At 46.2% G+C, this 12,839-nt stretch overlaps 1 protein-coding gene and 1 long non-coding RNA gene across 7 annotated transcripts in view; one reads left to right on the plus strand and one right to left on the minus strand.

The window, feature by feature from the left end:
* The window catches only part of FRMD8 (FERM domain containing 8), a 112,140-nt gene that overhangs the window by 21,173 nt on the left and 78,128 nt on the right, over nt 1–12,839 (minus strand). For 5 of the 6 annotated variants that reach the window (XM_029611243.1, XM_029611242.1, XM_029611244.1 and 2 more), the window contains 2 exons: nt 7,402–7,615; nt 4,052–7,211 (listed from right to left, as the gene is read on the minus strand). In XM_029611243.1, the coding sequence (XP_029467103.1) occupies nt 7,093–7,211; nt 7,402–7,615 (333 nt within the window). In that variant the 3' untranslated portion in view covers nt 4,052–7,092. Of the gene's footprint in view, nt 1–4,051; nt 7,212–7,401; nt 7,616–12,839 lie in introns of those variants that run through there. The other variant, XM_029611246.1, reaches the window with a different exon arrangement.
* Nucleotides 9,213–12,839, plus strand: part of LOC115096524 — a 49,352-nt gene continuing 45,725 nt past the window's right edge. Inside the window, exon 1 of the long non-coding RNA XR_003858094.1 lies at nt 9,213–9,359. This is a non-coding gene — a long non-coding RNA (uncharacterized LOC115096524). The remainder of the gene's footprint in view (nt 9,360–12,839) is intronic.

Here is a 12,839-nt window from a genome sequence, read left to right on the forward strand (position 1 = left end):
AACCTCCTGGAATAGAGATTCACCTCATGGGAGATTCCTTGGCACTGTTCTTGGGCAGTCGTGGGTGGGATGCTGAGTCCATCTGTCTACACTAAGGAAAACAAAATTATCAGGTAAGTCATTTCTCCATTTTCTAGCATGTATCCAGATGGACTCAACACCAATGGGATGTACAAAAGCTACTGCCGAACGAGGCGGGAGGCTGCCTGTGGTCCGGTTAGCACCATCCTTGCAAAAGCTGCATCCTCTTGGACCCGAATGTCCAGGCGATAGAATCTGGAGAAGGTTGCAAGGAAGACCACGATGCTGCTCAGCCAATATCGCCAGGATACAGTGGCTTAGCTTTGGCCAAGGGTACAGCCTGGGCCCTAGTGGAATGAGCTTTAACCTGAAAGGGTAATGGCTTCCCTGCCTCAACATAAGCTCCCGTTATAACCTCCTTGATCCAGTGAACTATGGCAGCTCGCAAAGCTGCTTTGCCTTGTTTCCTTCCACTGAGAAGAACAAACAAGCAGTCCGTCTTGCGTACCAGTTCTGAGATTTCCAGATACCACCCTAAAAACCTACTGCCATTCAAATGGAAGAGGAGGCAGTATTCTTCCGTATCCTTGCATCTATCCAGGGACGGTAAGGAAATGGATGATTCAAGTGAAACTCAAAGACTACCTTGGGCAAGAAGGAAGGAATGGTGCAAAGCTGTAACGCTCCTGGAGTCATCTTGAAGAATGGCTCCCGACAATGCTCGTAGGTCTGAGATGCAACAAGCCGAGCATATCACCACCAAGAATACAATCTTTAGCGTTAACAGGCACAGGGATAGACTGCGCAGCAGCCGAAAGGAGGGTCCTGCTAAAAAATTCCAAAGGGGAACTGGCCACCGCAAGGTGGTCAAAGGTGTTTAACCTCTTTTAGGAAACAGGCCAAGTCCAGATGCTCCTACAATTGGGCTCCATTCACCTTGCCTTTGAAACAGGACAGAGCGCTACTTGGACCTTCAAGGAGTTAAGGGACAACTCGAGAACGTCCACATGCAGAGCAAGGTGGAAATTACTGATGCCGAATATCCATGCTTCCTTAGGTGAGCCCTCTCAAGGGCCAGGCCATAAGACAAAATTGAGCTGGGTCCTCATGAAGGATTGACCTTGTTGGAGCAGGTCCTTGTGCGGAGGGAGGCATGGGGGGGGGGGGGGGGGTGTCTCCACCAGAAGCCTCCGCATGTCTGCATACCATGGGCATCTGGGCCAGTCCAAGGCAACTAGAAGGACTAATCACCTGTGGTGTTCAATCTTGCGAATGACCTTCCCTAGCACAGGCCATGGAGGGAAGGAATACAGTAAGTCTTCCTCTGGCCAAGTCTGAACAAGGGCATCAATCTCTTGGGAATGCTGATCTCTTCTGCGACTGAAGAATCGGGAGACCTTCGCAATGTGAGATGTGGCCAGCAGGTTGATGGACAGGAGGTCATTTGGGCACAACTAGTGCACCATTGGACATTGTGGGAAGGCCCCAAGCATAAGACGCAGACATCATGAGAGTCCGTACTGGACAAGGTCCGCGGACACTCGAGGCACTTCTGAAAACCGGTCGCCGTTCCGAGAAAGGGGGCGGTACACGGTCATCGGCCACCGATGGAAGCACCGCCGGGAACCAACCGCAAGGAACAAGGCAAACTTACCGGCGTTAGCGGAGGTCGGCAGTCGATGGGGGACCCCAGGATGAGGTAGAATTTTGAGAAAAAGTTCTGAGAGGAAAAAATTGTGAGAACTTCTCACAGAGCTCCTAGGAACCACGAGGCAACTGCTGCATGGAAAAAGAGACTAAAGGGGGACCCCTGCTGAATGCAGGGTTAGTGGCATGCTGGGCATGCTCAGTGTGCCAGTCAAAGGTCTAGAAACTTTGACAAAAAAAGTGTTCCGTGATAGGGTTCCATCCGATGATGTCACCCATATATGAGGACTACCATCCCTGCTTGTCCTGGGAGAAAAAAATTGACTCCAGTACCAGATTCAATTGCTTCCGTGCCTGGATCCGAGGAACTGATCGTAAATATTGCCGAACGTGTGCTGCCAAATTTGGGAGCCTTTGTAGGCTCCTCCAAAGAAGCATTGCTGCTGATGCAAATAGGACAGTTGGAGCCAGCACCACAGCAGAAACACTGGTTCACAAAAATTCAAACGCTGACCAGGCTCCATTACAATGCAGTCAGAAGCTGTGCAGAAATACTACAGGTCCAAAAGACAAGGAGGAGACTGATGGCTAGTGGGCACACTCCTACACTGGCTCAAGTATACCCCCCACCCTTTCACTGGAGACTTACCTTTCTCTAGTTGCTTGCTTCAGCAGAAATGGCTGATCTCATCGTCCCCCATTTTTAAAGCTTTAATAAGCCAGAGGAAGAAAAGGGTGGGGGAAGGGAGAAGATAACTTCAAATAGAAGCTCTTCTTGAGCCAAAAAAAAGTTTTCACCTCTAAGCTCCACCAAACCCCCCCTCTGGATATTTTCACAGGGCTCACTTAACTAGAAAGCAGAAGAAGTCCAGCCCACAGTTTGCTGTCAAAGCTGAAAATGCTTAACACAAAACTGCCCAAAAATTCTCCACCAGGCCAGGAAAAGACCAGGCTGAAGTCTGGGAGACAAGTTCCTGCTGGACTAGACAAGTATGTCCTGCCATCTGCTGGAGATAGAAAATACTAGCTTATTACTGCACCATGGTAACTAAAGAAAAAGGTGTCCTCTCTTGTCTCCATCTGCTAGTAGGAGGAAACCCACACATCTGGATTGGTGTAGCAGGAAGGAATGGGTCATTTTTTGGGCAAAAATTTTGTTAAAGGATTAGAGAAGAAGGCTGGATAATCTCAGCTTTCCATGTTATGTTTCAACTGAAGTATTTTTCCCTATTTAATTACATACCACAATTTAACATTTATAGGATTTTAGATTTATAGAATTTAAGACTTGAATTATATTAGAATATGTTTATTATACTATTTTATTTTTATTTTTTTTTTATTTGTAAACTGCTTTGGATTCTACTTTGGTATGTTTTTGGTTTTTCCATCTGAGACTCCTGACATCACAGGAGGGGACAAGTGCACAAAGTGAAAATATATAATTGCTGGGAGACAAACACCACCAGCTGCCTTATGGAGCAAGAACCTGCCATCATGACAAACCCTCCAGTAGCTCTCACCACCACCGATTGGGCCAACAGAAGGACAGTTTTAGTGCACTGGGCCGTATTCTCTTCCTCTTCGGGCTCAACAAGTGCTTTGAACTGCACAGCAGTACAGTGTCTCATGTAGCTCAAAGTCAGGCCACAAGCAGCTAAGGAGTATGCAGTAGGAGGCGCTGCCACTCTCTTTCTGTAGGCCTGATTAGCAGTGTGTGTGTGTTGGGGGGGGGGTGCAGGGAATGGTGCGGCTGTAGCAAGGCTAGAGAAGGGGAAAGGAAAAGGCAGCAGATCAAAAAGCAAAAAGGAGAAAAAAAGAATACAAAAGAGAAATGTCTAGAATTACATGACTGCAGCACATTACCCTTTCTTTTTGTCATCTATAAACTTGTTTTTTTAAATTGTCATGGAATTCTAGACTTGTTTAATAAATGTGCATGATGCTCAGGTATAAGCAGGAGTCATGGGTTCCACTCTCTTTTAGCTACTGTTCCTGGAAGCACTGCAAAGATTAGGAGGCCTGTTCCACTCCTGGCTTGGGCTCCTGCTCCTAGGGCTAGAAGTGCTGCAGGGATTAAGAGACCTAGATTTCAATCCCAGCTCAGGCTCCTGGTCCTGGAGCTGGGACTGCTGCAGAAGCTAGGAGATCTGATTTCCATTGCTGGCTCAGACTTACTCCTCAAGACAGTCAATTCCTGCTGTTACTTTACCACCCAGTGGCCATTCAGAGTGTATCAGTGGCCACAGCAGTAGCCTCAGTCTGAAGGAGGCACTTGAGTTTAGGCTGTTTACAAGAAAGGAAGAGGGAGAAAAACAAAAATCAACAAAAAGCTATAAAAGTCAACCCCACACACTGCAGCTCCAAGACACAAAAGATCAAACACTTCTAAATATCAAGCTTTATTAAAGTGAAAACATTCTTTGGCATTGGCAAGTGGATTTTTCTTACTTCTTGACTTACAACAAGGCACAGCTGTACAAGAGGAAGGCACATTAGAGAGGCACTTTGGGTCAAGGACTAGAGGTGGGGGTAGTAATTTAGAAGGCCTTCCCCATTTCAGATATACATCCCATGCCCAAGCCTTTACTCCTAGCAGTACGGAGTATCATTAGATTGTTCTAGCACTGTGGTGCAGCATCACAATGGAGGACAGATGAGGGAAATCATAAGCCTCAAATCAGAGGTGTACAAGTACTTACAAAAATAGAAGGTGCTAACACATAAGGTGATGAAGGCACCTGATTGCCCAATAATTGCAAAGGAATGTGCTTAATACATAGACACATCTGGAAAATTATGCAAACATTCTGTTTAATAAAATGGAATGGATTAATTTTACTTCCTAACCTTTATCATTCATTTTTATTCTTTTGACAATATAAATAAGTCAAGAAAAGACTATTAAATGCACTTCGTGTGGAGAAATGCAATTTTAAATGGCAAAGGGATCAGCACACACAGATCTGAGGCAGTGTGATAGAAAACATACTCCTTTCTAGGAGAACAGGATCCATCCCTTCAGTGTAATGGTAACCTTTTTTATATTCTGAAATTACTGATCGCCTATCATCTCTCTGCTGCTATCATCAGGTAGTGACCAACAGCTGGTTTCATATCATCATCAGCTATCACCACCTTTTATTTGCTGCTCTACTTGATGGCATTTGGTTTTTAAAAGCACATTTCAAAGACTGAGTTTTCTACAACAGTCTATTTTCTCATGAACCTGGGAAATACTTGCAATTATCAATATAAAAGGTTGATGGATTTTAACTGATTCTACCATCTAAAATGAATAGATGTGGGTTGGGAATCATGGGGGGGGGGGGGGGGGCGCAGATGCACACATACATAGGCATTATCCAGTCTCACACCATGGCATCCCTGTACAGTCATTTTAAAATGCTTTTGATTTGAAAAAGCTAATGAAGAAAGGCAGGCCTGGAGTGGATTTGATGGGCTATCCTTATCACAAAAGCACAATGAACAAGACAGATGGAACTGTATACTAAGGGGGAAATTTTTAGTAGCCTGCTTAGGTGCAAGGTCCAGGCACTCTCTCTTTGAAAATTAGCTACAAGGCACATGGCTACAAAAGTACCTATATACATTGCACCTGCAGCTATTTCTGCAGGCAGAGGGACAGGGGTATAACTACATGGCATAAGATCTGAAATTTGATTTCTATGCCCTTTATTTCCCCGATCCACCCACACCCATATAAACAATTTTTTTTATCTGCCTAAAAATATGCATGTCTAACATATGTGGCACTTTCAGCCAGATAAATGGAGGCCAATTTTGAACCTAGGGGGAACTGATCAGGTTACACTGTAGGTACCTGGGTAGGGCCTTTTGAAAATTGTCTTTCAAAGCAAGGTTTCCCAACCCTCTCCTGAAGGCACATCTATCCAGTCAGGTTTTCAGGTTTACCACAATAAACATGCATGAGACAGATCTGAATACACTTTGTCTACAAAATGTGAAACTCTCTCATGCATGCTCATTACAGATATCCTAAAACTCTGACTGGATAGAAGTGTCTGTAGGATAGAGTTGGGGAAAAACTCTTCTCTAAACCTACACTTTATGAACTGTGCCCTAACTAATCCAGTGTACTTAATGTATGTACCTTCTAAATATGGCACAAAATATGGACTAATGCAGAAACATTCAGCTTTCATTAAATGTACCTAAAGGGTCTCAATACTACTATTTTTTTACATTTCTTTTTGCACTCTTGTGGCATGTATCCATTTTGTGATCCTTTTTACCCACTTTTTGGTTGGGAGAATCTAACCAGTAATCCTGACTGCTATTTTTAACCCAAACCTCTGCTAAACCCAGAACCACGTACTGATATGTTTTAGTCACTGCTTCGTTTAGGAGGTTGAACTTTGGAATTGGTGCTTTCACAGAAGCATGGTCAGGAGAGCTGGAAACTGAGGCTCTTTCCACAATGCTCTGTTACAAGTAACGCCTTCCAAAAGGATTTCAAAGGTTACAAAATGGATGCTTCCACCACACACAGAGAAAGATTAAAAATTCTATGTATACGGTTTTCAAAACCCACTTAAACCTTGGCACTTGTACAAAACATTTGTTAAGATGTTCCAGATTCCGTAAGTTATATTCTTTGATAGCTGGACTTTTTAACCCAAGGACAGAGGGACAGTAGATGAGTCGGACTACTAGAAACCAAAATACTAATTTGCAATGCCAGTTACTAGTACACAATATAAAGTAAAGGTGATGGGGAATAAGTTAGAATGGGTATACAGAACATTTGTTAAAATCTCTTTGTAGCTCTCAGTAAGACAGCACCAGGAACAGTATCTGGACTTGAATTTACAGGCCAACACCAGTTTTATTTGGCCATTTTCAATTTGGTGTACTAGCACAATGTTCCCAGAGTTGTAGCTGCAGCTGTGGGCTTTGTGTATGCTGCTGCTGCTGTTGTTGTGGAAGTTACCAGCTCAAACACCTACCTTGGGCTAGGTCAAGCCCAGAGTGGCAGAAAGCTCTCAGGCTTAAGTGGCTAATTAGCTGTTCTACTGAGGAAATCAAGTGGCTGACTCCGTTTCTGTTGGACAGTAGATTTCTGACATAGGATTGAATGCTGGTGGTCGTGTGCCACGTAATTAAAAAAAAAAAATGCCCGCCTCAGGTTTTATAATTGTCGTTGGCCACTGCATTTCTGCCAGACTTAATAGGCTGCTTGTTAGGGAGAAAGGACGGACAACACAAGCCACCCAGCAGCAGCAGGTGGCAGATAAGGGCAATTTAGCAAGCACTTGGGTAGCAGCCACAGCCCAAATCATAAGGTGCTTCCACTTTAACAGCCCATTGATCAGGGTGGCCTAGCTGTACAAATTTGAACCCTGGCTCAGGTCAGGCACTTCTCTTTTGGTCCTTGATCACTCAGCCCTGTTCCAGGCCCTCTGTGCCCTGCACCGCAGAGTAAGGGGCATGGCTGTGCGATGACTGGCGGGAGAAAAAGGAAGCCGTACGCCTGGGTTTCACACGCTTTATCTCCTTACCTGGAAGTGAAAAGAACAGCAACGGTCGGTCAGGGTGTTCGAATGAGATTTGGCCCTTACCATGCCTGCCACATATAAGGAAAGGACAGAAGGACTATTTACCCATCAATCTAGCTACTCATCTAGGCCAGGATCACAGGACAGAGTTCATGTGGGAAGCCCATAAGCTAGAACTGGAGCTGGTCCTTACCATCATCCACGTAGTCTATGGTGGCCAAGTGCTGAATGCGGTTACATATCACACTGCTCTGCCGCCGAAGCTTTCCCCGTTTTCCGGCAAGCTGCGAGACAGGAGGGGGATCTTGGGGAGAGGCAGCTGTTGCGTTGGTGGTCTCCTGGGATGCAGCTTCTGTAGTGGCATTCAGATCAATGCAGTACTCAATCAGCCCACTCATGAGTTCTGCCTGTGATGGGAGAGAGCAGAGGCATATTAGGAACATAAAGTCCCAATACACACAGCATATAACTGGCACGCCTTTGGAAAAACTCAATTTCAGGAATGAGATTCTACAACCATAGATGTCAAATAGAACTGTAAAAATAGTCAACTAAGGATGATTTTGTTTAAGGACTGGTAAGCCATTAGCCTGCTAACATTTAAACCAGAAGTTCTACCATATATTCACTGAAGAGATACAACATGGGCAGTGCTAGAGAAATTAGCAGTAGTAGTAGCAGCAGCTGTGCAAGTTTCACTTAACACACGTATACCCACACATCCTACCAAGGGAAGCAGCAGTGCAACTTTCTTCACATTAAATCTAACAATGTGCTCCAGCCTTGCTTTGGAAGGAACCACTTCTAAGAGAGGAGGAGAGGAGATTATTTCAGTCTCCATGCCTTCTTAAAGATCTTCCATCTCTCCCATCAGGCAAAGGAGTCAATTAGCTAAAAGTCAACATGCCAAATAGTACTGTGTGTCATCTTGTCCACTGGGACCTGGACAAACTTTTAAAAAATGTTTTATTTATATTCCACCTGTCATGACGACTAGTCAGTCACTTCCAAAACAGATTACATTCAGGTACCAGAAGTATTTCCCATCCTTAGGGGACTTAAAATCCAAGGGCCTGATTTAATAAGGCTTTTCTCCCATTCTGTATCTAAGGGGAAAAATGCTTAATAAGTGAGACCCTACGTTTGTATCTAGTTCACAGCCCACAGCAGAATCATCAAAAGGCAATGAATTTGGGAAGATGAGTCAAACTTTTTAGAGACCAATTTTCAGATTCCTCACAGTGTTTACAGGTGCATGGATTCTTTGTACCAGCGAACCATATGTACTTTAAGTACCTTCAAAAGTCTGCAGATGGCAAAGTATGTGTGGGGAGTTAAACAAATACCTCATGCATACTTTGCTGGGACAGCCTCATTGTTGCCCTTTCACTTGCATTTGGGGAGAAGGGGCATTTTGAAAAAGGTTTCCCCTGCATATAAACAACTATTTACCTACAGAGAATCTTTTTGAAAATTACCACCTTAGTGCTTGAAGATTGGAGTACGAATTATCTTTAGAAATGTTCCATATATAGAGGATAATTTTCAAAGTCATTTTCGCAGATAAAATGGTGTGTTACCCAGAAAATGATGCGTTATAAAATTGCCCACTTGATATGCAGGTATATGCGCACAAACTACAGGCATGCAAGTTTACCCCCACTGAGTGGAGGTGTTCCCAAGGTGGAACTGGGAAGGGGTTTGGAGTGATGTGGATATTTTTGGATTTTCAAAAGTATGTGTGTAAATTTCCTTGGAAAAGGAGAAATTAGTTATAATTTCCTTTCTTTCAGTCTAGCCCAGGTGTGCTCAAACCAGTCCTTCAGACCCCACCAGCTAGTCAGGTTTTCAGGATCTCTCTAATGAATATGCATGAGATTTATTTGCATGCACTGCCTCCACTGTATGCAAATATTTCTCATTCATATTGATAAGGAATATCCTGAAAATCCAACTAGTGGGGGAGCCCCTGAGAACCTGTTTGAGCACCCATGGTCTATCCACACCAGATGCATGGGTTATGCCTCCCAACCAGCAGATGAAGACAGATTAACAAGGTTTGCTGACATCACCCTTTATAGGCTTCCATGTGAACTCAGACTGCCAGTATTCTACATAACAAGATATGATCTGTGAGAACACCTGTTACAGGTAAGTAACTCTGCTTTCTCCCAGGACAAGCAGGATGGTAGTCCTCACATATGGGTGAATAGCAAGCAACAGGCTGAGTCATACGAATCAGGCCAACAAGCACACAACATGTGCAACAGGCACAACAACTGGGGTGCTGTTGGAAAGTACAAGGCAGCCTGAAATTCACAGCGGGTCGAGGTAGGACAAGTTGGGTTCCTACACTGGAAACAAATTTCTTAGGACAGGCTCGCCAAAGACGGAATCCTGTCATCCAGTCTTGTCCAGGCAGTAGTGAGCTGCGAAGGTGTGGAGAGAGCTCCATGTCGCAGCCCTGCAGATGTCAGCAATCGGTACTGAACGGTAGTGTGCTACTGACATTGACATTGCTCTGACTGAGTGTGCCTTCATTCGTCCCTGTAGTGGAAGGCCTGCTTGCTCGTAACAGAATGCAATGCAGTCTGCCAACCAGTTTGACAGTTTTTTCTTGCCCACCGCATTCCCAAGTTTGTTCTTATCAAAAGAGAGAGAGTTGGGTGGACTTCCTGCGGTCTAAGTAAAACACGAGCACGCTTACAGTCCAAGGTATACAGAGCTTGCTCACCCGGGTGAGCGTGAGGTCTTGGAAAGAAAGTGGGCAAGACTCTGGACTGATTTAAATGGAAATCTGTTACCACCTTAGGTAGAAATTTAGGGTGAGTGCGAAGAACCACCCAGTCATGGAGAAATCTTGTGTAGGGTTAGTAGGTCAACAGGACCAGTAATTTACTTACCCTGCGAGCAGACGTGATGGCTACTAGGAAAAGGACTTTCCATGTAAGGTATATGAGTTTGCAGGAATGCAAGGGCTCAAAAGGAGTGTGCATGAGCCATGCAAGGACAACATTGAGGTCCCATGGCATGACCGGTGGCCGCATAGGAGGCTTAAGCTGTAATAAGCCTCTTATGAAGCGATTGCTTGCCTCTGGCCCGAGATGGGGTCCCTGCTCTGACGAAACCACCTTTGGCCACGAAAGCGGGAGCAGGCAGAAGAAAAGGGCCTCTGTTCTCTAGGCCTATCTTCCGGGAGCTTATGGACCCTGTTCTCTCCCAAATTCTTGATCAGCTGCTCGAGGTCCTCCCCGAAAAGAAGTTTGCCTTTGAAGAGGACTGCCCTCAGCTGAGCTTTGAAGGAAACATCTGCCGCCCAAATCCGGAGCCACAGCAGAATGTGCATGGACACTGCAGAGACCATAGAGGGCCAGCCGCACCATACGCCACTACAGCCTCCAAGCGTTCGGCCTGCTTCGCCTCAGAGGGATCAAAATCCTTGGCACTTTGCAATTGCTGCACCCAGCAGAGGCCTGCTTGGAGCATGCAACTGCTACAAACCGCAGTACGAATGCCCAGGGCAAAGACTTCAAATATCCTTGAGATAACCCTCCAGTTTACGATCCTGGAGTTCCTTCAAAGCCGTTGCTCCTGCTACAGGAATAGTCGTGCGCTTGGTGACCTCCTTAAAGGACGCATCCAACTTCGGGAGCCTCAGGAGATCCAAGATATTCTGTGGCAGGGGATAGTTTATCCATCACGCTGCTGACCTTGAGGCCTGTCTCTGGAGTATCCCACTCCCGGAGCATCATCTGTCGGAGCATGGCAAGCAGAGGAAAAGTCATAGTGGGCCCTCAAGCCCATGAGAACAGGATCCACCTTATCTGGGCCCGGCTCCACTGGTGATTCCGCAATTCCGAGCTCCGCCAGGACATGTGAAATGAGGGTTGCCAACTCGTCACGCCGAAATAATCGCACCACCTTAGGATCATCCCCCTCCACCGAGGGCAAATGATCAGGCCCGGCCTCAAGGTTCAGGGCGTCAGGGGGCAGAGTAGGGTCCACATCGTCCAGACAAATGTCCCATGTGGTCCCCCGTACCACGGGGGCCTGCACTTTGCAGATCCTGGTCGGTGTATCATCCACCCTGGGAATCAGACCCCAGGTGGTTTGGGAGTCCTCTCTTAGGGGCACCACTGGCCAAAAAGGCCTGGTGCATCAAAAGAATAAATGCCAGTGAGAAAACCGCAGGACCCCCTAAATTCCCCTCTGGGGAAAAAGGGTCCTCCTCATGAAGCCCCCTTCATGGGCCTCCACTGGGCTGGAGAGAGCACTGGGGGAAGATCCTCATCCCCCACAGCTCTCTTCTCCGCGATGCGAAACGTGCCCAAAATGGATGCTGTTCTTGTGCTTAGGGGGAACAGGTCAGCGGTGAGCTGCTGAGCAGCAAGCAACCTCCCAGTGTTCGCCTGCTGCGCTGTCGCAACTGAAACAGCACCCAAAGAGCCCTCCCCATCAGGGAGGCACAGGTTGCAGCAGCCCGAGGAGACACGGCCCGACAGCTGTTCCCCACAGCTCAAGCACCTGCTCGTGAGCGGCATGGGTGCAGGAAGTTCGGGGCAGTCACCGGCAGCCATGAGAGGGGGGTGAAATAAGAATCGGTAGGGAAGGAAATCCCCAAACAGTTGTCCCCACAGATCGGAATCACCTGGAAACCGCTGTGCAGCCTATCAGCCCTGCCGCCGAGTTCCCTTCAGTGGCAGAAAAGTTTACTTTTTTTTTCTTTTTTTAAACGAGAGAGAAGAATACATTAAAGGGATACTTCCCTGAAAAGCTGGCAGAGGCTGCAAAAGGCTGAAGATGAAGGAGGAGGGAGCTGGACCACCAGCTATCACCCCGCCGGCCAAAAGACAGGAGCCAATTTTGGGGTTCCCAACCCTTGCTCGTCCACCACCTACTACCATCGAGGACGGTCCCACCAGGACCTAACAACTCCCTGGGAGACTCAAAAGTCTGAAATCCCTTCTCTTTCCTTTTTTTTTTTTTTTTTTTTTTTTTTTTTTTTTACTTAAATTCACGCTTGGGATCAGAACCACCTCCATCTGCTGGAGACAGAGAAATACTGAGGAGCAGCAGGTGGCACACCAAGTTATGAGAGGGCACTCTCGAAGTTTTTCTCTGTCTCCATCTGCTGGAAGGGAGGCAAAACTCAGCTGTCTGGACTGATCCGGGTACGTACAGGGAAAAAGCAAAATTAGAAACATAAAAAATCCTGCAATAGTGAGACTGTGACCATGCGATTTCGCGGAAAAAGAAAGACTGAAGGGACCCCGCATGGGCACGTGGTATAATGCATGCCATGGGCATGCTCAGTGAGGCTCAAAGTTCTAGAAACTGACATAAGTTTTCCATGCTGGGCTCCATCGGATGATGTCATCCATGTGTGAGGACTGCCATCTTGCTTGTCCTCTGAGTACCAGACTCTTCTGACTTTCAACTACCTCCTCAATGGAAAGGGATCACGATAAAAAAGAAATAGGGCCACTGACCTCCTGCTCATCCTTGCTCAATTAGGGAACTGCTGCAGCAAGCTCCCTAGAAGCAACAATTCCTCAATGCATGCAAGCTGCAGGCTTTACACCTCTAACATTGACTGAAGACAGAGAATACTGAAGTATTGCAGACAATTAG

This window comes from Rhinatrema bivittatum, chromosome 8 (assembly GCF_901001135.1).
Source record: "Rhinatrema bivittatum chromosome 8, aRhiBiv1.1, whole genome shotgun sequence".
NCBI classification, from domain to species: Eukaryota; Metazoa; Chordata; class Amphibia; order Gymnophiona; family Rhinatrematidae; genus Rhinatrema; species Rhinatrema bivittatum.